General features: G+C 45.8%; 13 protein-coding genes across 13 annotated transcripts; 6 read left to right on the top strand and 7 right to left on the bottom strand.

The window, feature by feature from the left end:
• Positions 1 to 796: 796 nt before the first annotated feature.
• VTP21DRAFT_4554 (uncharacterized protein) lies at positions 797 to 4,245 on the bottom strand (the record flags this gene model as incomplete). The annotated part of the gene is made up of 9 exons (XM_069394978.1): positions 797 to 1,073; positions 1,149 to 1,500; positions 1,594 to 2,698; positions 2,767 to 2,896; positions 2,978 to 3,125; positions 3,195 to 3,483; positions 3,545 to 3,661; positions 3,724 to 3,850; positions 3,944 to 4,245. 9 exons carry the CDS (start codon positions 4,243 to 4,245, stop codon positions 797 to 799), a joined length of 2,847 nt encoding a protein of 948 aa, XP_069256162.1.
• A 205-nt stretch (positions 4,246 to 4,450) lies between these two features.
• VTP21DRAFT_4555 (uncharacterized protein) lies at positions 4,451 to 7,561 on the top strand (the record flags this gene model as incomplete). Its single annotated transcript, XM_069394979.1, has 14 exons — positions 4,451 to 4,531; positions 4,612 to 4,749; positions 4,822 to 4,994; positions 5,053 to 5,146; positions 5,212 to 5,346; positions 5,413 to 5,614; positions 5,680 to 5,828; positions 5,887 to 5,985; positions 6,046 to 6,124; positions 6,189 to 6,524; positions 6,590 to 6,698; positions 6,764 to 6,926; positions 6,994 to 7,155; positions 7,217 to 7,561. The coding sequence occupies 14 exons, from the start codon at positions 4,451 to 4,453 to the stop codon at positions 7,559 to 7,561; spliced, it is 2,265 nt and encodes a 754-aa protein (XP_069256163.1).
• Positions 7,562 to 7,969: 408 nt separating this feature from the next.
• VTP21DRAFT_4556 (uncharacterized protein) lies at positions 7,970 to 8,602 on the top strand (the record flags this gene model as incomplete). Its single annotated transcript, XM_069394980.1, has 1 exon — positions 7,970 to 8,602. The coding sequence occupies one exon, from the start codon at positions 7,970 to 7,972 to the stop codon at positions 8,600 to 8,602; it is 633 nt and encodes a 210-aa protein (XP_069256164.1).
• A 486-nt stretch (positions 8,603 to 9,088) lies between these two features.
• VTP21DRAFT_4557 (uncharacterized protein) lies at positions 9,089 to 10,179 on the top strand (the record flags this gene model as incomplete). Its single annotated transcript, XM_069394981.1, has 4 exons — positions 9,089 to 9,257; positions 9,397 to 9,604; positions 9,698 to 9,883; positions 9,954 to 10,179. 4 exons carry the CDS (start codon positions 9,089 to 9,091, stop codon positions 10,177 to 10,179), a joined length of 789 nt encoding a protein of 262 aa, XP_069256165.1.
• A 518-nt stretch (positions 10,180 to 10,697) lies between these two features.
• Positions 10,698 to 13,038, top strand: VTP21DRAFT_4558 (uncharacterized protein; the record flags this gene model as incomplete). Its single annotated transcript, XM_069394982.1, has 8 exons — positions 10,698 to 10,743; positions 10,808 to 11,028; positions 11,088 to 11,147; positions 11,215 to 11,332; positions 11,405 to 11,512; positions 11,578 to 11,666; positions 11,729 to 11,986; positions 12,055 to 13,038. 8 exons carry the CDS (start codon positions 10,698 to 10,700, stop codon positions 13,036 to 13,038), a joined length of 1,884 nt encoding a protein of 627 aa, XP_069256166.1.
• Positions 13,039 to 13,259: 221 nt separating this feature from the next.
• Positions 13,260 to 13,780, bottom strand: VTP21DRAFT_4559 (uncharacterized protein; the record flags this gene model as incomplete). The annotated part of the gene is made up of 3 exons (XM_069394983.1): positions 13,260 to 13,451; positions 13,522 to 13,656; positions 13,733 to 13,780. The coding sequence occupies 3 exons, from the start codon at positions 13,778 to 13,780 to the stop codon at positions 13,260 to 13,262; spliced, it is 375 nt and encodes a 124-aa protein (XP_069256167.1).
• Positions 13,781 to 14,026: 246 nt separating this feature from the next.
• Positions 14,027 to 15,850, top strand: VTP21DRAFT_4560 (uncharacterized protein; the record flags this gene model as incomplete). The annotated part of the gene is made up of 5 exons (XM_069394985.1): positions 14,027 to 14,158; positions 14,225 to 14,398; positions 14,458 to 15,126; positions 15,189 to 15,528; positions 15,594 to 15,850. The coding sequence occupies 5 exons, from the start codon at positions 14,027 to 14,029 to the stop codon at positions 15,848 to 15,850; spliced, it is 1,572 nt and encodes a 523-aa protein (XP_069256168.1).
• A 240-nt stretch (positions 15,851 to 16,090) lies between these two features.
• Positions 16,091 to 17,006, bottom strand: VTP21DRAFT_4561 (uncharacterized protein; the record flags this gene model as incomplete). The annotated part of the gene is made up of 2 exons (XM_069394986.1): positions 16,091 to 16,880; positions 16,945 to 17,006. The coding sequence occupies 2 exons, from the start codon at positions 17,004 to 17,006 to the stop codon at positions 16,091 to 16,093; spliced, it is 852 nt and encodes a 283-aa protein (XP_069256169.1).
• Positions 17,007 to 17,089: 83 nt separating this feature from the next.
• Positions 17,090 to 17,677, bottom strand: VTP21DRAFT_4562 (uncharacterized protein; the record flags this gene model as incomplete). The annotated part of the gene is made up of 3 exons (XM_069394987.1): positions 17,090 to 17,155; positions 17,300 to 17,381; positions 17,610 to 17,677. The coding sequence occupies 3 exons, from the start codon at positions 17,675 to 17,677 to the stop codon at positions 17,090 to 17,092; spliced, it is 216 nt and encodes a 71-aa protein (XP_069256170.1).
• Positions 17,678 to 17,741: 64 nt separating this feature from the next.
• On the bottom strand, positions 17,742 to 18,970 carry VTP21DRAFT_4563 (uncharacterized protein; the record flags this gene model as incomplete). Its single annotated transcript, XM_069394988.1, has 4 exons — positions 17,742 to 18,092; positions 18,162 to 18,557; positions 18,626 to 18,685; positions 18,755 to 18,970. 4 exons carry the CDS (start codon positions 18,968 to 18,970, stop codon positions 17,742 to 17,744), a joined length of 1,023 nt encoding a protein of 340 aa, XP_069256171.1.
• A 614-nt stretch (positions 18,971 to 19,584) lies between these two features.
• VTP21DRAFT_4564 (uncharacterized protein) lies at positions 19,585 to 20,984 on the bottom strand (the record flags this gene model as incomplete). Its single annotated transcript, XM_069394989.1, has 3 exons — positions 19,585 to 20,670; positions 20,757 to 20,911; positions 20,978 to 20,984. 3 exons carry the CDS (start codon positions 20,982 to 20,984, stop codon positions 19,585 to 19,587), a joined length of 1,248 nt encoding a protein of 415 aa, XP_069256172.1.
• A 770-nt stretch (positions 20,985 to 21,754) lies between these two features.
• VTP21DRAFT_4565 (uncharacterized protein) lies at positions 21,755 to 22,839 on the top strand (the record flags this gene model as incomplete). The annotated part of the gene is made up of 4 exons (XM_069394990.1): positions 21,755 to 21,871; positions 21,929 to 21,977; positions 22,056 to 22,698; positions 22,767 to 22,839. 4 exons carry the CDS (start codon positions 21,755 to 21,757, stop codon positions 22,837 to 22,839), a joined length of 882 nt encoding a protein of 293 aa, XP_069256173.1.
• Positions 22,840 to 23,136: 297 nt separating this feature from the next.
• Positions 23,137 to 26,571, bottom strand: VTP21DRAFT_4566 (uncharacterized protein; the record flags this gene model as incomplete). The annotated part of the gene is made up of 7 exons (XM_069394991.1): positions 23,137 to 24,180; positions 24,265 to 24,927; positions 25,021 to 25,120; positions 25,202 to 25,542; positions 25,611 to 25,746; positions 25,808 to 25,921; positions 26,003 to 26,571. The coding sequence occupies 7 exons, from the start codon at positions 26,569 to 26,571 to the stop codon at positions 23,137 to 23,139; spliced, it is 2,967 nt and encodes a 988-aa protein (XP_069256174.1).
• Between the last annotated feature and the right edge of the window lie 101 nt (positions 26,572 to 26,672).

Consider the following 26,672-nt stretch of genomic DNA (forward strand, 5'->3'; position numbering starts at 1 on the left):
GTATGGCCCCTACTTACCAGTGGAGATGCGTTAGAGCGGGGATGGATTCTCGAAAGCGAGGAGGAAGAGGAGGAGCGGCGAGAAGAATGCAAAAAAAAAACAGGCAGCTGAAAGGATGGCAAGCCTCCCTCCCCAAGTCAAAAAGCGGATATGGAGGAGAAAAGGGAATAGAGCACACCAGTCGGTCAAACGCCTTCAATCCTAGGCCTATGGCGCCACTTGAAATAATACAAAGTTTGGATGGGAGAAAAAAAAAATAAGAGGGCGGTTTTCCTTGGAAGTTTCTTTCTGCTCGGCTGCAAAAAGGTTTTACACGCGGCCTAGCGCTTCCCCTCGCGGCGGTTTCGTTTTATTTCGAGCCCTTCTCTCCCGCCATTTCTCCTGTTCCTTATCATGCTCTTATCTTCGGCCGAATGCCAGCAGATTTGTCATAGTGAACAAAGAAACATGACACCCTCCCCAAAATCAACCACTCAAAAACGGCCCCCATGTTCCAATTGTTTGCCTAGATTTGGTAAGTCGCGTTTTATGAGAAGAGAGAGAAATAACGATATTTCCCGCTTGCAGAAAAATTCACAACACAATAGAAAATAATAATAATAAAGAACATCTAGAGCGCCATTCTCCCAAGAAAAGAAAAAAAAAGTTATGAAAAATGAAGAGGAAAATAAGAATACTCGGCGTCCTCCGTTTTTCAACCCGAGCCAGATACTACCACGTCCGATTTTTTTTTTCATCTTCTGGGGGCCTCCTCCCCCCCTCCCTCCCTCCCTCCCTCTCCTCCCTCCCCCGAGCATTACGCTGATGCAGACACCGTCTTTTGTGCAAGCGTGATCTTGTCTCCAAGGCTCAGCGCAATGCCCTGCGTCTTACTCCTGATGCGCACATGCCCTGTGATGGGGCCATCGCCGGCCCGCTCGATGCTCAGATTGGCAAGCGCATCTTCCCCGAAGATGCTCCGTGCGCACATATTGGCCGACAGGAAGCCGCAATCGCCGGAGAGCTGTGCCTCGGGGGTGAGGCAGCTCATATTGGTGGACTTCATGATATGCTCGAGGTAGGCACGCAGGTCCCTGTTGGCGGAGGAAGAGGAAGAAAAATTAATCCATGAGGGGTAGGGTAGGCAAGTGCGTAGGTCCAATGCTTACGTGATGTTGGTGTTCACGTTCACCTTGTTCTCCCACTCGAATTCCGTCCACATGCTGCGGAACTGCGTCTCCGTGCAGTAGGCCGGGTTGATGTAGTCCATAATGTCAATGTGGATGTCGTTGAGCACGACGCAGTTCGAGTCGCCGGCCGCCGACCCATCGTAGATGATGTTCCCGAAGATCACCCCGGTCTCGGTCGAGGACACCTTGATGTTCGCCTTGATGCTGAGGAAGCTGTGCGGCCCCACGTTTTGTGATGCAGGTCGGCCCACCAATTTCAGGTCGCCGAGGGTCGCAAATTCAAGGGAGAGGTTCTGAAGGGTGTCGGCGGTCTGGTTGACGATCAAAATGTCTACATCCGAGGAGAGGGGGAGCAAAACCACATTAGTCACACGACTCATTGCGCCTAGAAAGCAGCCGGGTTGGCGGGCGGATTGGCGCTTACCTAGAAGAATGTCATACTGGTGCACGTTGACGTAGGCCTCCGCGTAGACCGGGTCGGAGAAGCCGGTCAGCTGCACAATTCGGTTGAGCTTCGACACCATATCGTCACGGGATTCCATCTGGCCGGTGGCCCGAATCAGATCCACCTCGTACTCGTCCGAGCCATCCACCGTGCGCTTCGCGAATTGGCGGAACGTGATGGCATCGTCCACCTGCACCGCCGACGGCGTGGACTCCTTGGCGCGCTTCTCGGCGCTGCGCTTCTCCTGGGCCTGCACAATCCGCGAGAAGGAGGCGCGTGTATCGTGCAGGTACACCTGAGCAATGTCCTTTGGAGACTCGAGCGTCTGCAGGCAAGTCATGATGCGGTCGTACGAGTCCTCGTCAATGGGAGCCTGCACAAATGCAGAACGGCCCACGCGAATAATGCTCGTCATGATGAGCATTGCCTCGGCGCGAAGAGAGTTGACGCGCACAGCGTCGCTGCACAGCTCCGAGAACCGCAGTGCGAGCTTGGTGACCGCGGAGGCAAGCACTGCCCCCAGGAAGAAGTCTCCGCCCAGGATCAACGAGCGAAGCGGCGGCTTGGTGGCATTGGCGGTTTTGTCCCCACGGGTTGTCTGGGAGGTGAATGCACTCTCGGTCGCATAGGTTCCGTCAGGAAGGATGCGTCGTGCCGAGGCGGTTGGCTGCTTGTCGTTGGTTTTTCCGTTTTCAGCATTGGCTTCCGACTGCTGCTCCTCAAGCTGACGCTGCTCCGAAGCGAGGATTGGAATTTCGCCTAGGCTCTCACGGATCCGTTGCCACGCGGCTTCGATGGAAGGCAGGTCCGAGCAATACTCACCAATGATCCAAAGTGCGCCGCGGAAAACTTTTCCGGAGCGGATGTCGAGGAAGGTCTCCAGGAGGCGCTCGGTAATGGAGGGGCGCAGATCGGGGAACTTCTCGACAACCTCACGGACAAAGGCAATCACGTCCACGGCAGACGGGTTTCCAGAATCGGCCAAGAACTCCATCAAGACATGCACGACGTTCGCCGCGACTTCTGAGAATTTGATGGCACACGCGTGAATAGATTGGATGAGCAACTGGCGATACTCAAGGTTCTACAAAATGGTGACGGGTTAGAGTCGATTCGGCCCAAAGGTTTCCCCACGTCGGCATGCATCCTTACCTTCTCATAGTCTTGATCGTGTGTTTTAGCGAGCTCTTTTTTGAGGAAAAGCACAACGTCCTGCACATTCTTGGTCGAGACCATTTCTAACACAATCTTCAAAGCTTTCCGGCGAACTTCAATATCGGGGCTGTGCAAACAAGCCAGTTGATATAGAAGGTGAGCGAATTTTTTTTTAAAAAGAAATGCTCCATCAGAGATCTCGCATTACCTGGACAGGACGCGCAGAATATCTATAACAAGATCGTCGAGTATGTGCTCGTGTTTGGAACGCAGCTCATCCAGACGGTCGAGAACAATAAGTTTCACGTTGTTATCCGATTTCTTGACAATGAGCTCAATGTAGCAAGAGGCAGCCGCTGTGAAAAGAGTAGAATTTGAAATAGGTTAGCCTCCGCAAAGAGATGGGTAACTCAACGACGATGTACCCTTCACTGCTGCGGGATTCCCAGTTAGTGCCATTAACGAGTTTGCTGCTTCATATTTGACAGAGTGCGAGGACGCATTAAGCAGCTCGAAAATGCAGCGAATATATTTGGCGCGGTTGGCGGTATTTGTGCGGCAGTCTTTGCGAATGAGCTCGATAATTGCAAGCTGCAGATGTTCATCGAAGCTTGGCACCTGGTTGAACACCTGGTTGAGATATTCGACCGCTCGAGCCTGTGCGCAATTACATAACATGACAAAGGCGTTGCGTTTACAGATCATGTCACCCTCCTATACAATGCAAATGTCGTCAATGGCCAGCGTGTTAATTAGCTGAAGGATATAATCTCACCGCAGCTAAGAAGTTATGAATTAGCTCGGGTGCATCAGGGACAAGGTAATCAAAGTGCTTGTAAATGGTGTAGATAGCAAATACTGCATTTTTGCGTACATATGAGTGGCGATGTTCCTAGATAGACATCTCCATAAGTATTCCAAAAAGAAAGCATCAGGCACGAGTGTAAGCAATACCAAGCAGGCACGGCATGAGGGTAGTAATGGCTCGAGCAGCTCGGGTTCGCGGAGCTTACAGAGGAACCGAAGGGTTGCACCGCGAATGTACTCATTTGGATGCTTAAGATCATTTTGTAAGAAGTTGCTATTTCATTGAGAAAAGACAGGGAAGAGGATAAATAAAATTAGTCGACATCATTCAGGTTAAGAAGAGTTCCTCATGGTTGCAATTCCTCACCAAACTAAGATCATCTCATGCTTAAGCTTTCCATCTGGATTTGTTTTGGGGCATATTTCCCAGTAAAAGTGCAGCAATTTCTTTAGGATTTTGTTTTTTGATGGCATCACAAATCGAATAACGTGCATCAGGAGCTGTGAGCCCGGGTCACCGTTGAGCATGGCAATTATCACTTTTTTCATCGTCTCAATCTTCACATCGTCTGAGCCTCTTTCGAGAGCAGTCTTGAGCTCTTGGATGGAAGGCTGAGTAAACTCGTCGCTAGGAGCGATGATGGTGTAGCAGGCATCGGTCGCTGCCATCTTTCATGTAAATTTGAAATGGGAGGATCTGTGGAGTAAACCCAGGTAAAGGTGAAGGTGGAAGCAATGAAAAAGCCCAGCTGCAATTTTCGCGTTCGAATACATCTGCAGACGTCACCAAAAATATTCCGAGGGAAAAAAGCAGTCGTGAATGGTCATCCTTTCTCGCTGCTAGAGAAAGGAACCGGTTCAATTACACTAGATTATGGCAGACGCGGGCCGCAAAGAACCAAGGCCAATTAGGCGTCTAGACGAAGCAGTTGTCAATCGTATAGCGGCAGGCGAAGTAAATTTGCACCGATCTTGACATTCTATCCGAAAATTCTAACTCAATGATAAAAATTTCGAATAATGGTTACGCGTTAGATCATAATTCGACCTGCTAACGCACTTAAAGAATTGATCGAAAACTCGCTCGATGCTGGCTCTACCCAAATCCAGATACTTGTTAAAGACGGTGGACTTAAGCTCCTCCAGATCCACGACAACGGCCATGGCATTCGAGTAAGCGCCTTCTTTGCATTAATATACTTTCTTTTCTGTATCATGATTAATGCTACTAATGCTTGAATATAGAAAGAGGACTTAAACATTGTTTGCGAGCGCTTTACCACCAGCAAACTCGAGAAATTCGAAGACCTCTCGAAAATTGCCACCTATGGATTTCGAGGAGAGGCGCTTGCAAGTATTAGTCACGTAGCCCACTTGACCATCACAAGTAAAACTGCCGACTCCAAGTGCGCATATAGGTACGCCTTCGTTTAATTTATCTGGTTATAAAACTGCCAGTTGAAAAATTCTTCTTAGAGCCTACTATTCGGATGGAAAACTTGCTTCTTCGCGACCGGGAGCGAGCGCTGAGCCAAAGCCCTGTGCAGGAAACAATGGAACGCAAGTAACGGTGAGTTATGTTAAAACGATCGTGTTTTTCAAACAGAGGCTGATTCTACGCTCTAATGACAACAGGCTGAGGATTTATTTTATAATGTCCCTATTCGACGTAATGCCCTGCGTTCTCCTTCCGATGAGTATAATAGAATCTTGGACGTGGTGAGTCGTTATGCGGTTCATAATGCTGGTGTTTCTTTTAGTTGTAAAAAGGTACGATACAAACATAGGAACCTGGTTAGCGCTATTCTGATTTTTCTGGATGTAATTCCATTATAGCAAGGTTCCAATGCTGCCGATGTGCACACCTCTTCCGGTGCTAGTACAGTGGACAATATTCGACAGATCTATGGAACTTCTGTAGCCTCCGAGCTCCTTGAAGTGGAGAAGGAGTTTCCGAACTATGACTTTAAGTTGCGAGGATATGTGACTAATGCAAACTATAATATGAAATCCATGAAGTTTCTCCTGTTCATCAATCGTAATATCTCTTTATCAGCATCGTGGTTGACTCGGCTAACCTTTCCCTCTCCCCATAACATTTAGATCGATCTGTGGATTGCACTGCGTTAAAACGAACTATCGAAAGCGTTTATAACGTCTATCTACCAAAGGGATCCCATCCGTTTATCTATCTTTCCCTTGAAATTAACCCACGAAAAGTGGATGTCAATGTGCATCCCACGAAGAGTGAGGTGAGCAACTCTATGCTTTTTCTGTCTTCATCTTTGACTTAAATTATTTGTCCCATAGGTTCATTTCCTAAATGAAGAGGAAGTGATTGCCTCAGTAGGTGAAGCAATACAGGAGCGACTTGCGGGTGCGAATTCATCAAGAACATTTCTTGCACAAGTAATTCTATATCCTAATCTTTGAGTAGGGTTATTATTTACCAACACGCACGGTTTTTAGACAATTCTCCCAAGTGCAGATTTGCCAATGGAATTACCTCGCGAAGAGCGGGAAGCAAAAAAAGGTCCTCTTGCAAATGGTATACTATGTCAAACGTTGACCGACTTTGGAACCGTTATATTAATATTATAATTGCGTAAAAGACAAAGTGCTAGAGTACAAGATGGTCCGTACCGATACTAAATCACGTTCGCTAGATCGCTTCTTTCATCCCTCAACTTCGGAGCAGGAACCACGGAAAAAGCAGAAAGTCTCCCGAGAAGATGAAGATGATTTTCGGGAGATTGGAGAGAAAAGCGTCAGTGCAGAGAAAGAGGACGTGGATATGGATGAGGGTGATGAGACAACAGCTGAGGAAAATGAAGTTGGCGAGCTGAATATGCCAGCTGCAAAGGAAAAAGGAAAGAGAACACGAGTCGAAGTGCGATTAACTAGCGTTTTAACTTTGAGAAAGCAAGCCAAAGCTCAAGAGCATGCTGGTTAGCACCTAGTTTATTATTCCCTAAGATTTTAGCTTATATATAATGCAATTTCCAATTGACAGGTCTCAAAGAACTCTTCTCCAACCACACGTTTGTTGGATGTATTGACGATGCTCTTGCCCTTGTTCAATATCAGACTAAGCTGTATCTGATTAACTACTGTGTCTTGAGGTAATTTCAATCGTCCACCGGCTTCTCTAATTTTGCTAAAACTCCATATCCTTGATGTCGATTAGCGAGGAGTTCTTTTACCAGCTTGTCTTACAAGAATTCTGCAATCTTGGCTTCTTTCATCTCTCCGGGCCCGCTCCCATCTATGATCTTGTAATGATTGCGTTAAAAGAAGAGGAAAAGAATGGGTGGCCGAGTGATCTAAAGCCAATGGATCAAATAGCAGAGGTAGTTTTGAAACATTTATCTCCTTTGATGCGTTTGCTCGTTTACTATTATTTTTGTTTGCCTCTAGGATATTGTTGAAATGCTTGTATCTCGCCGCGAAATGCTGCTGGAATATTTCTCCATGGCAATTTCAGAGGATGGAAACCTCGAAACTTTGCCCATGCTACTCAAAAAATACGAACCAAATTTAGACAAGTTACCAATGCTATTGCTACGCTTGGGTTCAGAGGTGACCAACATCTATAAATGTGTAGGCTTGGCATCAGTGTACTAATATACATGTATTTTAGGTCAATTGGGACACCGAAAAAGAATGCTTTGACACGCTTTCACGAGAATTAGCCATCTTCTATGCGACCGAGCCTCCTGTTTTGGATACAGATGATGTTTCTCCAACAAGTCCACTGACATCGGCCCATGAGTCAGCCCAAGCTATGGAAGAAGATTCGACAGAAGCGAGCGAGGACCCTGAGAAGAGAAAAAACGCCCATGCACGATACCGGTGGCAGGTGGAGCACGTACTCTTTCCAGCTCTGCGCTCTCGTTTTCATCCACCGCGCAAGCTGGCAGAGAGCCAACACGTTATTCTATTAACTGATTTACCTGCGCTATATCGTATTTTTGAACGATGCTAGCAGTGGAATATTTTCTCAATTGAGATAACTGTACATATGCGTCGAATTACCATTTTATCTAATTTACAAATTGACAGTGAATTGTATTTACAATTTCGAGGGTATTTTTTTTTGGAGCCCTCTCTTTTTTCCGTTTGCCTTTATCATATGCATCTAATCCGACCATTTAACGAAGCAAAAATTGAACTAGCTGTGTTCATGCTTTTGATATATTCGAATGCAACTTCACTCACAACCTCACGATCCTCTATTGCTAATATCAATAGATTCTCAATAATTTAGTTTTAGCTGATCCATATACTTTTCATCACAAATCCAATTGGCTCAATTTGATTGAATAAAATTTAATACGACGCGTTACTTTTTTATTCACTCTTTTTTATAACCTTTTTTTTGGGGGGGAGAAAAATGTACGGGGAAGAAGCGACTAAACTCATACGCGAGACGAAACGGAATCAACACGCAGAATATCTCTTGCCCTATGATCACGACCGTGTACGTTCTGTTTGCCGAGAAAATCGCTCCCTCTACGAAGAAGCTCACCAGATTATAGGGAAGCTCAAAGTAATACAGAAGCAACTACAAACACAGGATGAACACGATCCCCAAGTGAATCTCGCTCACTACAATGGACAACTGTGTTCCATTATGATCCATAAACTTGCCATTAATCGTAATAAGCGATGTCTAATGGCGTATCATCACCACCGGGTTAACCGTCTGCGTGAACTTGCATGGAAATTGGGCCGTCTACCTACCATGGATACGAACACCACGGTGACTTCAAGAGTCGAAGATGAGTTCTTTGCGCGATATATGGAACTTGTGCACCGCTACAAAACGCGTTATGCTGAAGTGGATCTCACCGCATCACTTCTGCCACCCAAGAATCTATTTATTGAAGTCAGGGCACTCCGAGACTGTGGAGAAATACAGACAGAGAACGGTGTGCTCAATGTGACCAGAGGTAGCCAGTTCTTTGCAAGAAGAACGGATGTGGAACGGCTAATAACTCAAGGGTATTTAAAACATATTGCTTAAGTGTAGTGGCACGAATAATGTATGGAAAGCTATTTATTGCAAAAAATAATACTTGTAAATATATACAACCAGTACTTACCCCGACTCTAAGCATATTACTGGAGATACACAAAGATCGGAAAGAGTGTTGAGAAAGGCGCATACAAATATACATGAACTTATAAATTTAGATACTTTTCCATTTTCAAGAGACTCGGCCCAAAAGTTAGCAAGCGGCGAGGTGTACCCTGAAAGCTCTAATGCAGACAAGATAATCAAATAAATTCAGAAGGCTTATTCCACCTCATTAATGACTTTTTTAGTGTTAATGAGAATTTCAGTGACGTCGCGCAAGATAATCACACATCCAGGAGAAAAACTTGGTATTAGCATTTCCCCCATTAAATTTCAGGGCAACTACAGCGCTCTAATCTCCTTGCACATCCGACGGCTCATTCACGCGTTACGACTTCTAGTTTCCCAGATCATTCACATCATTTCTAAAATATGCCACCACGGAGTACGGATGAAACCTCTGGGTTATTACGTACAATACAAGACGCAATTCAGCAACTCCACGACAAAGTGGACAAACTTGAAAGGAAAATCACCCTTGGCGATGAATCGACGCCCAAAAAATCGCTGAGAATGGTTTTAATGGGGCCGCCAGGTGCCGGTATGTTATTCTTTGGGTTTTAGGGGCGAGGTTCGGTTTTCTCCCCGAGATGACATTGGATATTGCGTCTCAGCTGCCCATGCTACGAAAGGAATATTTGAGCTCTGAACTTGAAATCCCATTTCTCTATTTTCACTAGGCAAAGGGACGCAGGCTCCGAAAATCAAGGAGAAATTCTGCGTGTGCCATTTGGCGACTGGCGATATGCTTCGTGCTCAGATCGCACAGAAAACTAAACTAGGATTGGAAGCCAAAAAGATAATGGATCAGGGTGGACTTGTGGGAGATGATATTATGGTGGGCATGATCAAAGATAATCTGGAAAATAACCAGGAGTGCAAGAATGGGTAAGCGCGTATATTAGCAAATTGCCTACAAAATTGATTTCACCTACACAAGGATTTGCACTTATGTAATCGGCATTCATTACACCATTTCAGTTTCATCCTGGACGGATTCCCGAGAACGGTAGTTCAGGCTGAGAAGCTGGACCAGATGCTGGAGGGGAAAAAGCAGAAGCTCGACTGCGTGGTCGAAATGCAGATTGATGACAGCCTCCTCGTCTCGCGGATTACTGGGCGCCTTATCCACCCTGCCTCTGGGCGCACCTATCACAAGGAATTCAAGTGAGCCTATAAAACGTGGCAGCTTGGTATGAACTGAACTCCAACCAACTCTTTTTCCAATTGACCATAGCCCCCCCAAAACCCCCATGAAGGATGACATCACGGGCGAGCCGCTCATCCAGCGCTCTGACGACAACGCCGAAACGCTGAAGAAGCGGCTCGACGCATACCATAAACAGACGAAGCCCGTGGTGGAGTACTACAGGCGCAAGGGCATTTGGCACGGAGTGGATGCAGCCCAGTCGCCTCGGGTGGTATGGAGCAGTTTACTGGCCATCTTCGACAAGACGGTATGATCGAAATTAATTAAACCGGGCAAATTTCAACATATAAGAATAAAGCGATAGAATTTCAAGAAGGCTGAGGGTGTGATCTGAAATGAAAGCACAGACTCAGACTGGTCTTTAATTAGCTATGAATCGTATTTCAAAGCTTAAATCTAGCGGCCAAAACAGCTCGGGCACTGATTGGGCACTTTTTTTTGCCTTTTTTTCTTCCTTCGAACTTGACCTCCAAGTTGCCTCTTGCATTTTCGACACAATCACATTAGGATGAGTCGGCCATTTGCATCTTGTTCGTCTCCTCTCATCTAGTTGGCATCGCATATTTTGGTTTAGTTATTCTCTCTATACCTCTCCCCCGCTTCATTTTCATCTTCACACTTTAATATTTATAATTCCATTATCTACAAGCACAAAAACGAAAAATATACGGGTGCGGTTGGATCTTTGTACACATGCATCCCGTATTGCCATTATACAGATTATAATATTTATACTCGATTCCTACTCACTCTCTTGGGACTCAGATCGTGATGGGAAACTGCTGCTCAGAAGAAGAGATCGATTTCTCACAAGAAGGTTTGTTAAAGACCTGTGTCAAGTGTGAATTTCCACTTATCTTCTCCTTTTTTTTTGCGAACAGTCGAGCTCAATCACTTCCTGCTCCTACGAAGTGTGGGAAAGGGCGCCTTTGGGAAGGTGCGTGTTGTGCAGCACAAGAAATCAAAAGAACTCTATGCCCTTAAATACATAAACAAGATGAGCTGTATTAAGATGCGCGCCACGGAAAATATCATTTCAGAAAGAAGATTACTTGAATTTATTGATCACCCGTTAATTGTTAACTTACGCTATGCATTTCAGGTAATAATACGCCAACATATCGCCTTGGCAATCTATTTTACGTATTTTACAATTCATAGGACGATGAGAACCTCTTCATGGTGCTAGACTTGATGCTGGGTGGAGATCTCCGATTCCATGTACCTCTTCCCGTCTCTTCATTTCTCGTATATTCCCGACAGCTTTTAACGAATTCTGCTATTTTAGCTTGACCGGCAGGGACGAATGCGAGAAAACGTCGTGAAATTCTATGCTGCTGAAATTAGCCTCGCACTCATCTACCTACACAACAAGAGAATTGTCCACCGAGATATAAAACCCGACAGTAATGATCCTGTGTTCCGGTATTCATTCGCAACTAGCCTAAACCTTCCATTCTTTTTTACCTCGTCGTTAGATATTCTCCTTGACCAAAAAGGGCACGCGCACTTGACGGATTTTAACATAGCCGTTCACTATTCGAGTAAACCTTTGACCGCTATTGCTGGGTCAATGGCGTATATGGGTAGCTTGTCCATTGTCGTAGAATTTCTGTGTATATGGCTGACGCATTTTCTGTGTGTTGAGTAGCACCTGAAATTTTGGCTAAAAAGGGATATTTTAATACGGTTGATTGGTGGTCATTAGGTATTCTAATATATGAGCTCTTGTTTGCAAAGGTAAACATGGATGGACCTAAAATCGATACAAGTACCAGCCTAATATTATCAATTTTATTTAGCGCCCATTTAAAGGGAAAAGCAACGACGCTTTAAAGCATGCAATTTTGCATGACAATCTCAAATTCCCGGAGAACGCCGAGACGCTGGCATCACCCGAATGCATTGACTTTATTAAGAAATTAATTGAAAGAGACTATACCAAGCGGCTTGGGTGTGGGCCGGACGGTATTGAACGACTGAAGCAGCATCCATGGTTCGATGGAATTGATTGGGGCAGGCTGGAAAGGAAGGAAGTCGTACCACCTTTTGAGCCAGATGTAACTATTTTGTTTTTTTCGTTGCAATGGGTATATTTTCTCACCTCTGGTCGGTTAATCCTTAATAGTCCAAAAAAGCAAACTTCGATGCTACCCACGAGCTTGAGGAGTTATTGTTGGAAGAAAATCCCCTCCGAGTAAAAAAACGTACCCGCACTCAGCCTGGCTCACAAACTGGTCGCGAGCAGTTGCAGAGCACTGGATTGTCTCCACATTATGCCAAGATATTGTGCAGATTAGAAGAGCGCTTCCTTGTCTATGACTCCACCAAAGTGGATGCAACACTGCGCCAGCGAAAGCGAAGTCATATTGCTACGCTCCCCTCCAACGCAGATCTTGCTGACGTCGTCGAGTCGAAATTCCAGTCCGGGCATGTGGCTGAGGAGCTTCACACTCCTAGGCGAGAGTCGGGGATAGTAGAGACTACGGAATTCGAGGTGGATTCGACGGAGGGGATAGAGGATACAGTTGCAATAGGGGGAAAGCTCAACATGCGGGACGTTAGAAAGAATTACTTGGGCTTTAATGAGGATGAGTGTGCGCATCTGATATCGCCGTACTTGGGGATAGACGCCCCAGAATCGGCGCACCAAAAGGATGACTCCTCGCCAATGCACCCGCTGCAGCATGGAAAGCCTATTCCACCGATGCATCAGAACGAGTACCAGAATGGCCCCTCCATTCCTCTGCCACCCATTCCACCCACCCTCCATCTGCCATCTTCCTCAAAGGTTGCGGCCGATGACACAGCACTTCCTCCACGACCACCTCGACACCCTTTGCATGGCAATCCCTTAGCGGACATTCATAGACCCAATTCTTCTAGACGACGACCTCAACCCCCCTCACCCACAACTCCTCACGAAGATGGAAAATCCCTTATCAAATCTGCACCTACGGCGGCTATCCCCCCCCCGCCGGCTGCATTTCTCCCACCGACTACACCCCTCCCACCTACCACCCCCCTTCCCCCGGTTCCTGGGGCTCAAGTGGAAGAGCCTCCCATGGATATAAACTTGACACCGCAGAACTTGGAGTTGAAGTCTATTTAATGTTGCTTTTTCCATACTAATTTTGTCACTTGTGAACATTTACTGTCAATTCTTGTCTGTTTATTTCTACTCTTATGTTACCTGTTGTCGATTGATTTTCATTTTTTTTTATTTCTCTCTTCATATTTTTTTTTTAATATCTGATAATACAATGTCTTCTACTAATTTATTCTGATATATGGGAGAATCTCGTGGAGATAAAATGGCTTTTGTATCCTCTATTATGGCTCAACTCCATGCTTTTCCTTGGCTAATTTGGCGAATTCAGTGTATCCGCCAATGAAGTTATAAGATCTAGTAGTGCCCTGTGACCATAATCGCTTTATCCAAGAATAAGAAGACTCAGAAGGGGCACATCCTTCATAGATTATCGGGCTGGTTGAATGACGCTGCTGCTGCGCTTCAGGTATATTCTATTTAAACAAGATATCAGACGAATATTGATACTTAAGTTTTATATAAAAATGATGACAGTCGATATACCTTCCAAATTTCCTGCACTCTATTCCTCCACTCCTCACGCTTGTAAGCTCGAACATTAACTTTGGCTTGATGATCTACAACTTTGTCTGCGATTTGGACTGCAGAATGAAAATAAGCACAGTTCAAAAATCCTTCCTAATTCGAGGAAGAAAAAAAAGATGAAATAGTTAGCCAAAAAGATAGAGACGATTATGCCAAAGCGTAACCTTACAATGTGATAACACACTTGGGATTCCGACGTATGCAACGAGTTGGCCATAAATCTGCTCACCCTGCAACCGAATCAAAAACCGATGTAGACATAGAACAGAACATTGAAAACTTGAAAAAACAAACAGTCCCAAGATCATGGCAGTGTGGCTGATTTCTGCAGAGTGGCAAATTTTAACCATATGAGATAAGGCGTTGACATTCAAAATCGTTGTATTTAAGGCGGTTAGGAATTCCATCTCCTTATTGTCAAGAATTCAAACTTCATCCCAATCTATGGACCTAATTTCTCAGAATGGCGCTCCAAAAACATTTCGATATCAATGCGATTATTGAGAAGTCTCTATGTAATATAAAAACTCGCGAGCACCCTGAGCTAACTTCATTAGCGTATGCATCACGGTATGAGGTTGAAGAAATTCCAAAGGTATATCTCCCTATATACCAATGTCTGAATTGCACAGTTCATTATTAACCCATGTTTACCGACTAGTTTTCTCTACCTGAGAAACCGGTCGATCCTCGCGTAGCTTATCAAATGATAACAGATGAAATGGAAGTCGACGGTCGACCTCAGTTAAACTGCGCTTCCTTCTTGACGACGTGGATGGAGCCGGAAGCAGAGAAGCTCATAGTGGAGAATCTATACAAGAACTACGCGGATCAGGTAGCAAATACAGTATAGGTAATTACCCTACAGTCGTACTATAAACTCATTCAATTTAGGACGAATATCCTATGGTGCAAGAAATTTCCAAACGCTGCGTCTCGATGCTTAGCCGGCTGTGGGGAGCTGAAAAAGGTGGTGAGGCTATAGGCACCCCGACGGTGGGCTCCAGTGAGGGTGTTTTCTTAGGTGTGCTGGCGATGAAGAGGCGTTGGAAAAATCTTCGACGATCCCAAGGCAAAGATTTTTCTAAGCCCAACCTCATATATGGGCATGAGGTGCAGGTTGCCATCGAAAAGGCTGCAAATTATCTAGACATTGAAGCGCGAATTGTTGACGTGTCTGCCGAATCAAATTATGTGATGGATCCGAAAGCAATAGCGGAGAAGGTCGATGAAAATACGATTGGAGTTGTGTGTGTGCTTGGGAGTACTTACACAGGCCACCTAGAGGATGTTGAAGGGATCTCAAAAGTGCTGGACAAGATAAATGCGGAGAGAGGGCTAGATGTGCCAATACATGTGGACGCTGCGAGCGGAGGCTTCATCGTACCCTTTGCTTTTGAAAATGTCAAATGGGATTTTCGGGTGAAACGCGTGGTAAGCATTAACGCATCCGGTCACAAGTATGGCCTGGTTTATCCCGGGTGCGGTTGGGTGATCTGGAAAAATTCAAAGATGCTATCCGAAGACCTCATCTACGAACTGCACTATCTAGGCGGCACCGAAGTAAAATTTCCATCTCTTCTCAGCTCAAGTGATACATTGCTAAAATATCCTGCTTTGGCTAGAAAACATACACCATCAACTTCTCGCGGCCTGCCTGTTTTATCGTGGCTCAATATTACATGTTTATCCGCCTGGGATTTGAAGGATACTGCAAAGTGATTTCCGGATGCCTTGACAATGCGCGTTTACTTTCTCGTTTTCTAGAAAAATCAACTTACTACGAGGTTTTGTCGGATGTACACCGGAATGAGGGCGGATCCAAAGAGGATCCATGCCAAGCCTCATCCGTGGACGCATTCACGCCAGCCCTACCCGTCGTTGCTTTCCGGTTTTCGAAGACGGTCAGGGAGAATTATCCTAACAAATCGCAATTTGCCATATCTAGCCTCCTTCGAACCCGCGGTATATTGGAAGAGTGCCCTTTTAAATTCACACGCTTTGTACTTAATCTATTTCCGGTTAAATAGGCTGGATTGTGCCCAACTACTCTCTCCCACCCAAAGAAGACCAAATCCAGATTCTTCGCGTGGTAGTGCGCGAATCCATGCCCGAAGATGCTGTCGACCGATTTTTGCGGGATCTGATGTGGTGTACCGAGCTGCTGCTAGAGAATGGTTCGGGCGATCAAAAGTTTTGGAACAAGGTAGCGGGGGGAATGCCAGAAACCGAGTACACAATAGATATTGAGCCTCGAAAATCAAAAACCTATTCAAGAGCTTGTTAGCCTCTTTTACTCTATTTTATCTGTAAAAAGTGCATTTTCGCCGGCTTAGCTACACCCAGTTATATTTAGAATAACTACCACTAGGATCAGATTGAGGAGAATATATTTATTATTTATATAAAATAATAAAAAAAAGTTGGGGAGGAGTGAGCTCGTGGAAAACAAGTGAAAAGGCCGGGGAAGTGTTGAGGGTGAGGGCAAACTAGGAGGAGGGCTGGACCAGTATTCTATGTGAGGATCTTAATCAATTCTTGTGAAGGATCGCCCTCCTCGCGGTCGCTCATTGAGCTTAGGATTCGTTCTCGCAAGCACTTTCTTCCCGTCTTTTTTGAAATCGTAGTCGCAGTCATGATCGGTCGGATAGCGGTGAACATCACAGAAGACGTACTCACATCGGCAGCGGTTGGTAGTTTGCTTTGCTAGAGGGATCTTGGCACGACATAGGAAGCAACGCCCTTTGTTATTCTGTATTGGGCGGGTTGAATCTTGCGGAGAGGAGCTGGTGGAGGATACCGGTGCCAAAGTGGAGGCAGAAGAGAGATTAGCGGGAGGATGGGCATCATGGGTGGGGGGTGTGGACGACGAGGGGTAGGCCGAGGTAGCAGAGGGAGCGCCAGTGATGAGAGATATAGAGGGAGAAGATGAGACGGAGATAGAGTGGGAGTTGTGAGTCGAGGGTACAGGCGCGGCGGTTGCTTGCTCTATCGAAAGCGCAGTGCTCTCAATAGGAGGTGGTGGTGTAGCAAGCTCGTGGGCGGGTTTGTCAGGGTTTGAATTACTCTCAGATGGAGGATTATCTAACGGTTGTGGTAAGGATGATGAAGAATGTATAGAGTTGCTTTGTGGATTGTCTTGCCGCCTCTGGCTTCCATCTTGCTCCTGCACTTGTTCTTGCTCTTGTTGTTGTTGTTGCTGCTGCTGCTTCTGCTGTTGCTCTTGACTTTGCTGCTGCTGTTGCTGTTGCGGTTGTCGTGCTTGTTGCTGAGTCTCTTTAAAACATTTGGAGCACATATTATTGTTGATGGGGCTCCTAAAGATAATGATCAGTGATCTGTTCTACAGATGCATTCTCTCTTTAATGCAATTGTACACACCCATAGAAACCACAGTTGTTGATGCAAAACTGCGGAACTTCTTGTGGAGCTTTGTTTTCCATAGCCGATTTAAGGTAGCGGCTTGACTCTTGGATGGGGTAAGAAATTAGGCAAAGGCTTGAAAAGGTAAATGCAGAGAGGCTATTTAGTGGGTGATCAATAAGAGAATGAGTATAGGAAGCTCTGATGATGTAAAAGCGAGCCTAAAATACTAAAAGAAATAAGCAGATGGGCAAGCGTTAGTCCGAAAATAGTCTCAAGCAGCAGGCAGAGAGAATTGTCTCAAATTAAAATTTAGAAATTCAACGAGATTTTCTGGGGAGCTTTGCTCCCAGCACTAAGAACGAATGATTACCTTGAAGATGGATCGAAAGGAATTCGAGTGGGGGAAGAAGCAGAATTTATAGGACACTCCAGAAATGAAGAGAATAATAAAGCTGTGAATAAATATGATAAAAGAGAGTTGGAGAAAGCCGTCAGTGAGATTCACTTGACTCGACTGGCAAAGTCACACACCACTTTGCGCTCCCATGATTTTTATTAAATATTTTCTGGTGCAGAGGACACCCTTAATGGAAAATGAGGGAAAATGACTTGTAGATTGCTCAGGAATTACATTCTATCCTCTATCCCACCCCTCCGCTCAGATTTGCACGTTTATTTACTAGTATGATGAGAGTTTTGCGTTCTTGCCAACCGAGAACACAAGAAAGTTATAAGCAAATTGCAGCATAGCGAATTAAGACCAATAAGTTGTAGATACGAGAAACACATAACGTCTATCGGAGAATACAAAATCATTCTCTTTTCCCTGTCTGGTAACCCGAGTCAGTATCTCCTGTGTCTGTCGAAATATTTTTGGTATCGGCAGTCGTCTTCAGCACATAGATATCCTCCTGCCCCCCGCTCGCACTGCTATCGACACTATTACCGCTGTAATCGGACACATATCCACTGGCACCACTAATTCCGGTCGCGCTATTGCTACTGCTTCCACTGCCACCTGAGCCACTCCTGGGGGAGGTGGTCGTAGTGATTGCAAAATCGCTTTTTTTTGTAACCTCAGGCATCGTTCGCGAATTCTGCGCCTCTGACTGTTGGGATATTGAAATATCGCTTGAAACAAACTCTTCGTAATTGTAAAGGGGCTACAGTTAAAAGAGATATCAACGATTTCATTTCAACCGTGGGCAATAGGATATTATATTTTACGGTACATTGGCTGGATTGGATATGGAAATGTCAACATTATCTTCTGAACTTGAGGACTGTTGTTGCCAAGGTAACTGCTCTGGGCCATCTTCTCTATTAACCACTCGCGCCTTTCCCTCTCTTATCCTTCTCCTTCGGTTGCCAATGCTGCCATACTTCTCGACCGGATCCGCTCGCTCTGTCGAGGTCATAGGAGGGGTGGCTGTTTGCGACGGAGTCTCACCCAAGCTCGAGGGGTCGGCTCGGATATGAGATGAATTACTGCTATAAAAGATCAGCTGAGAGTCGGCAGAGTGAGAGAAAAGAAAACTGGCGGGCATCTGTGCAAATTTGGTTTGAAAATATGTTTGAAGGGATGGAGACGGAAGCTTCCTAACTTTTGCTATTTCCAGCTGAATCAGCTATTCATGTAGAAGAGTGTGGTTTTAGTCTTGACGCGCTTGTGTCTGATGATAATTTTCACTTTTACCCGTCTATGCCCTCGTTTTACTCTCATTTCAACAAGATCTTCCTCGGTGACTTCATATAGCTACACCAAGCAACTGGTCAATTTTGTATGGGTACCAATATAAGGGTTTAGAATTGGACTGCATTATACCGAAGGGAGCTCTTCGAATCCTTCCTCTAAAAATCGGTCGCAATAAATTTCCAGGCCCAGGCGACTAAGAAATTCCATCACCTCATTGGATTCCGCCTTGCGCTTACGAGTGCCACCCTCTGTAGGGGAAATGGGGCCCACTGGAGGGATGGTACGCTTGGATGGTAGCGTGTCTGGCGTTGTAGAATCTCCTGGTTTTTCCAAACTCTCCGACATGATGCACGATGTTTTGCATGACTCCAGTGCACAAACAAGAGCGATGCTGATGGTAATACAAAGGGAGATGGAGTGAACAACTCGGAATTATTCCCTAATTGCTCTTATTTGTTAGAAAATTCTTTCGAAAGGAAAAAATGTTTATGCAATAGGGCGAAACGGAAGAGAGAACTGTTCTAAAAGCTGAAGACAAAGCTATGACGAAAAGCAAACACAAAAATCAAACTAAGTAACCCTTAATACAGATAGAGCTGTCCCCTGGCTAGCCCGATTTGAGGTCTCCCCGATCTTCTTAGATTTGTTCAGATACAACCCCCGTTCATTTGCTCGGGATGGCGCACCATATTGAGCTAATTTCCTACCGGAGTTCAGCGTCTGAAATTCAGGTCGTCAACTCTAACAGAAAGTCTCTATTACATCCAAAGTTTCCAAAAAAAAGGAATAAAATAAACCCGCAAGCTGCAGAAATAAAATAATAAGACAAGAAAGAGGATATGTAAACAGGGAGGGGGGGAAAGGAAGAAGGGGGCGAAGAGGAGAGAAGGGTAGAAAGGTCCCTAAATTGAACAATGAGATATAGTATAGATAAATGCGTCTATTAATATATATATAATTTAGAAGATATCGTCATGAGTTCCTAGGCGACGCTGACGTCCCCAGTCCTTCGACTGCATTTCTACAAGGCGTGATACGGCCCGCTGAAAGGCAAAAACTTCTTCGTCACCCGAGAAAATCGGGCTTGTCAGATCCTTAGAAGACAAATTTAAGTCGTCCATGAGTAGCCGGTCCGCAGACTCCAACTCTTTCGATCCTCCTTCAGAAGAAAATAACTGTGCTATGGGGGCCTCCGCAGAGCATATAAGTCGAGTGCGGCTTTCATAAACAGCATCGATGAAAGTGATGAAGCGGCGGGCCTCATTGCGGTGTTGCAGCGACATCTGAGGGATATCAGTGACGATGATGGTGTGGAAATCGCGGGTCAAGGCAAGATAATCGGCAGCACTAAGTGGTTGAGCGCAGAGCTGATCAAAAGAGAATTTAGCAACTCCATTGCCCGCCTCAGGGATATAGAGGCTCCTCCCCAAGAAATCCAGTTTCACGGATTCAATTTCTCCTCCGGTTAATTCTTGCATGATGGCGTTGATTGTGCGAGCAGTATCCGTACTGAGCGGCGTTAGATAAACACGGTCCATCTCCCTGGCCATTTTTCGATAGTCTGTCCCAGAGTTGAGCGACAGCACGTGGCACTTCTCTTTCAGCAACTCGATGCATGGTATAAAGCTCTGTCTTTGTATCCCGTTTCTATACAATTCATCCGGGTGTCGGTTGGATGTCGTGACAACAACAACACCCCTGTCAAAGAGCTCGGTGAAGAGTCTGCGTAATATCATGGCATCGGCAATGTCGGTGACTTGGAATTCATCGAAGCATAGGACGTAGGCATCACGGGCGAGATCATCGGCAATTGGTGGTATTGGGTCGTATGCCGCAGAGTTGGATGCTTTGAGACGGTGAACGCGGGAATGGATGTCGAGCATGAAAGCATGGAAATGGATTCGCCGCTTGCGCTTTACGGGGAGAGTGTTATAGAAGAGGTCCATAACCATGGTTTTTCCGGTACCAACATCTCCATAGATGTAAAGACCACGAGGAGCATTGTTTGTGGCCTTCTTGCTTTTTTTCTCAAATAGACTAGAAAGCTAACAGGTATAGGCAAAATATTTGGAACAGCAAAGTTTTAGCCAGAATTCGAGGTGTAAACGCAAACTCACAAACAAATCCCAACCTTATTAAAGAGAGAGGACGAGGTGGGCGCGGTTGATGGCTCATATGACTTGAGCTCATTATACAAGTCCTGAAGCGCTTTCACAATGGATCGTTGATGGTTATCATTATTGACCACACCAGCGGCAACCAATCCGTTGTACTTTGCCATGGGTCCTTTAATTCACACTAAATTATTTGCCGCTGAAAATAATAGCATCACAAAGCATTTTATTTGCATACCTTCCATCCTTTCTTGAAGGGGTTTCCCCTCCTCAATTTTTGCCTCAGGTATCGATTCTACTTCAACCGAGGAAGTAGCGATTGTACTATAAACAGATCGTCCTGAATAGGGTATTGATGCTCTATTTTGTGGGTAAAATGGTTTCGATCTAGCCAAATGATGAAGGAATCGAGTGGATCTAGAGGTGAATCTGCGGTTTATTAGAGTAGAAATGCTGCAGCGATGCAGCAGGGGTGTAGATCTTGGGAACATTATTCGAAAGTGAGAGAAAAACAAGGTTGGTGAGAGGAGTGTTAAATAAGAGGGCCCTTTAAGAGCTAATGTTGGATTTCAATTTTTTAAATTGATTCATGTTGGTCGAGAGCAAAATACACACCTATTTTTTATGGTACTATACGTTTGCACATTAAAATGTGATTCATCCCTGATTCTCAATGGAGGTTTTTATACTTTGTGTTAATCTTTTTTAATGCATTTTGACAAATTCTTTTCGGACAATGATTCTGTTCAAATATGTAATCGGCCCACTGGAGTATATAAGGGAGAGCTTATGCATCAGTCATAAATCTCTTCAAGAAATCTTGTTCGCAGTTAACTAATGACACTGGCAGAACCTTCAAACGTATCGCACTGTGCTTAGAGATTCTGAGGTCAAATCACAAACCGTTGAAAAAAGCATTAGTACAGGCGCTACTAGTGCTCCAAAATAGGCACGTGAAAAAGCATGCCATATAAATTAAAGGTTTTATCCATTTTTATGAATTCCCCACATTCATATGCCAAAGAATCTGGAACAGTGGCCTACAACGCGATACCTCACACTAAATGACGGTGCCATATTAGCATACACGGTGCTAGGGGAGGAGAAGACGGACCAACTGCCACTTGTTTTGGTAATAAACTATTAGAATCATTACTTTTTCTTCCGTGGTTTATTAACTGGGGATTAGATATGTGGAATGTATATGACGAAAGAAGACTGGCGACCCTTTTGCGATGGTAAATGGTGAAACTTTTCCCTTTGTCTTTCACGAAAAATCGTATAACAAGCTCTCCAAACCCTCGCCTAAATTGCAGATCTAGCTAGAACTCGTCGAGTTTTGATCTTCGACAACCGCGGGATTGGTCACTCCAGGCATCCACGCAGATCATCATTCTTCACGCTGCACACAATGGCAAGCGACACCATTGCTCTCATTGAGCATCTTGCCTGGCGGGATGTCGCCATTCTAGGTTTCTCGATGGGCGGCATGGTTGCCCAAATAATCGCCTCCCTAGATCCTCCCCAATTCAGACTGCACCATCTAATATTGGCGGCAACGTCTTGTCGATTGCCTTCCTCAAGAAAGGCCTATCACATTGGAGTGCGGGCGAGCCTATTGTTTGCAGCTCGTGGCTCTTTCACTAGAGAGGCCGCGCTGCGATTTGCGAAGGAGTTCCTTCACCTCCAATACACCCGCTCTTTCGTAAATCGGCACCCGGAAATATTCAATATGCGTTTTGCCAGCTTCACTCGGCGGCGACGGCCAATCCCCACCATATTCAATCAATGGCGTGCAATACATGACTTCAACGTCGCAAGCAAACTGGTGGAATTAAGGGTCCCCACCTTGATCATTCATGGCACTCACGATCAGATGGTGGCCTATGAGGAGGGAAAGCGACTGGCGGCGCTGATAAAAGGTGCTAATCTACACACGGTTCACCGTGGAGGGCACATGTAAGCGAGGGCTATCTTTGCCAGTATTATAAAATTAAACCTATCCATTAACCCATCCACACTCGTAGGTTTTTTGATCATGAGCCCGAAATCGTGGCGGTCATCAATCGCTCCTTAAGGGGGGACCAAAGCAAATTATAGCCCTAGCTCCCATTTCTACGCTTAGAACTGTTTGTAAGAAATATTTGTAGTCTCTTGATTCATTGCTCTTCATTATTGTATTCGAAATACAGTATATCGTCAGAAATCATGGAAAAAATAAGCAAACAAAAAAAAAAGAGTAATAACTACTCACAATTAAAAGGCGTGATAAACTACAATAAAAACTGTATAAAAAAAAGAAATCAATATGTATACAAAAGTGGCTGTACTCGAGGAAATAGAACAAAATGATAAAATAGCATATTCAGAATTCAGATTTATAGGCCATTTACAAGGTTAGAGGTTGGGGACGGCGTTGTTCAGCTCATAGAGCTGATTCAAGAGTCCAATGACCCCGGCCGTCTTTTCTCGCTTCTCCACCTCTTCCTCAGACGCTCGGCCCGCGCCCGAGGATTCGTGCGAGCTCGTGGGGTTGGCGCCAGACAGTGAGTTGGACGTGAAGGCAAATCCGGGTATAAACCGCTCTCCGGCATGAACAAAAGAGTCCTCCATTCCGCTCACAGGAGCCCCTTCACGCATCCTCTCGTCCTCGCCCAAACTTCCTGCTTCAGGTTGCTGGCTCAATCCGGAACCCTCGTTTGGCATCGACTCACTCCCCGTTGACCCAAGGGGGTCTGTCACAAATCTTTTCCCTCCCACTCCCACCCCCAGGCCAAGGCCCACCCTCTCCCGATACCCCCCCCCGTCTCGCAGGATTCCGCCGCCCCGATTCCCCGAATAGGTGGATCTATACCCATCAAAGCCCCCACCCATTCGACTCGATTCCACACCTAAGCCGCCCAAATTTGTATTGCTTGATCCCATCCCAACCGCGAATCCTCCGCCGCGCGCCGTGGACATCCGCGATGCTTGCAAATAATACGGATATCGCTGCTGTTGCTGCTGTTGTTGTTGCTGCTGAATGTATTGCCTTCGACCTCCCTCGCCCAGCTTGGCACCGCCTCCAATGATCGGCAATGTCTGAGTTTGCAGTATCGAATCCACACTCATCGTGCCTCCCCCGCCGCCGCCTGATGGCGCAAAACTTCCCGCGCCTACCATGCGGGTATCCAACATGCTGCTGTCCGCAGCAACTCCATCCGAGTCGCCCCCTTGTCCAGATGCATAGGGGGGACGCCGACGAGACAAGATTGCAGAGCCGAAATGCGGGTTATGCTGTTGCTGATGCTGCAATTGGTTTAGGCATTCAAGGTAGATGGACCCCGAGGGGTCGGTCGGCTCCCAGTCAGGATTGTTGGCCTTGAAGTTGAGAAAAGATTTCTCCATTTTCCCCTCCTTCGTTAGATAGTACTCGTCGACCACTTCCGACGGAGCACCATACTGAATAGGATTATAGACACGTGTTAGCTTTACCTACCAAAACGTTGTACATGTAAAAAAGAAAAAGCAGGCCTCAGATCTTACCTGGATATTCCCATGCCGCTTGAAATCAAACACAGCAAAACTGCACACGTATCCAACCCCATCAACATGCACGGTAAATTCACGGAAGAAGTCCACCACGGCCTCGCTGCACTTGGGGAGCGAGTACCAGAGTATCAACGGGGTGAACACCACGCTCAGGATCTCCTGCAGAAACAGCGCCACTTTGTAGTCGAAGAGCTTACTGAACTCCTGCTTGACTTCGTCGGTATGCAGTTTTCCACGCCACACCCCGGGGAGATAGTGGGTGTGTTCGACGACCTCTTTGAGGGTCAACTCGGGTTCGAACACCAGCGTCTCGTCCGGGATCAAGCCCCTGGCTATCGCAAACACTGAACCGAACAGTCCGATGTAAAAGAGGATGCTTTTGTCGGGCGAGAGTTCGAAATTAATCAGCAACTCCTGGTCGAGCACCGTCAGCACGGCAAGAACGGCTGCAAAAGAGCCCGAAATAAACGCAACAAAGCGGCAGAGCTGTACTGTTTTCTCCTTCGGAAACTGCTCGAGATAGCGAACAGCGGCTGGATAGCTGCTGTTGAGTCGCTTCTGGAAAAGATGCGGCAACTCGTTGAATTCTCGAAATTTCCACCTTGCAAACGGGCTGTAGGAACGGCTGCCAAGCGAGGATGGATTCTTGTGGTACTCCTAAATGGGCCGTATATGTAGGGTAACATTAGTACTCCATTATCTCCTCGGGTGATATTGGTATGAAAAGACAATATCAAGAGGCTTATATACCGTAAAGTATCTGAAGAAGAAAAACATCAGCAAATACACCACGATAAACGGGGCAAAGATCAGGTTGACAAATCCCATGAATATGAATCGTCTCCGTAGCCTAAAATTTTTTAAGATAATAAGGGCAGGGGCGTCAATAGAAGGCAGGAGAAGAAGAGAACAAGCAATACGGATATCCTACCCCTCTACTAGCTGCTGTCGATTTGTTTCGCGCAGCTTACTCACTCTCACTGCCCCATGCTCATCGAATACGTAATCCAAAATACAAAAAGACAGGTTCCATTCTAGCGTCTTTGTGAGCATTGGGCGGTGACGGAAATAGGGAAGTGGGATGGCGATATCAAGAAGATCTTTGTTGAAGAGGGCGATCAAATAGTTCTCCTTGCGCATGATTCGATTTGCAATGTCGTGGGCATTGAGTCGGGGATGGTTAGGGTTGAGGCGGGATGTCGTAGGGTTGTTCTCGCGGATTTGGATAATGCGGTTTACAACCTCGGGCCAGGAAATAGTCTGCATATCGACCTGAACGAAAAAAAAAGGATTGAGACAATGAGCAAACGAGCTACACGGACAAACTCTGACGGACTTGCCTCGGGTATCTTTAATAGGCAATCGAAGAAGTTATACATGTCGTTCAACTCGTGTATCTCGTAAAGGAACTGAAGCAGTTGCAGAACCCAAAACACACCAAATGCGAGGAGGAATATAGAGGTTACTGGAGAGAGCCTAAACGCAGATTCAAACATGTTACTCTCCAACGCCAGAAGTAGATAAAGAAAACACATACCTATTTAGGCACTGAGGAATGACTATGTCCGCCAGCCGATGATGCTGTTTAATGCTGTGAAAATCCACACAACCAACAAGAAATGTCGTGAACCCAATAACAAAGCCAAGAGTCCTGGAAGATAAAGAATGCAAATCGTCCATTTCAGTTTAAGCGCGAGTCCGTCAATGCTTCAAGTAACAACGTCGTACTCACAAGAGATTCAAAGTTTTGCTCAATATGATACACGATCGCCCCTTGCCTAAATAATATGCATACACTCGCTCGAAAAATCGATCCATGTTTTCCACATTAATCCACTTCCACAACGCACGCTCCTCTCTACTCATACGATAGGCCTTTCGCTCTTCCCTCGCCTGCTGCTGCGAAGCGGGTGGAGCGAACCAGGACACCCGTCGTGGTGATCTTTGCATCCGTGCCGGTACTTTGGGCTGTTCGATCAATAGAGAGGCTGGCGCATGATGCTCGTCTCCATCCTCCTCTCCCTCCGCCTCTGCCCTCCCCTCATCGCTCAGCCGCGGTAACGCTGAGGATTCGGGTTCGTTATGAGTATGGTCTTCATTGGTGTAGAGTCGGTCCGCGTCGACATCATTTCGGGGCAGAGGGTGGTAGCCACTTGTTCCTGAAGAAGCGGGAAAAAGCATTCTTGGGGGCTGTGGCGGTGATTGATAATGAAAGCGCTGCTCTAGATCGTAAGACTCCGCATCTTCCTCATCATTGCCTTTTAATAAACGTGGATCATATCGTGATCTTGAATAGGACATGAGTGTGGAGGAGATGAGCAATAGCTGCTAGTTTATTCTTGGAATGGATTGAAAAGAGGCCAAAACAACTGAAGGGTCAAATATAGGAACGTGTAGCGAAA

This window comes from Calcarisporiella thermophila (assembly GCF_041956535.1).
Source record: "Calcarisporiella thermophila strain CBS 279.70 unplaced genomic scaffold VTP21scaffold_2, whole genome shotgun sequence".
Taxonomy (NCBI): domain Eukaryota; kingdom Fungi; phylum Calcarisporiellomycota; class Calcarisporiellomycetes; order Calcarisporiellales; family Calcarisporiellaceae; genus Calcarisporiella; species Calcarisporiella thermophila.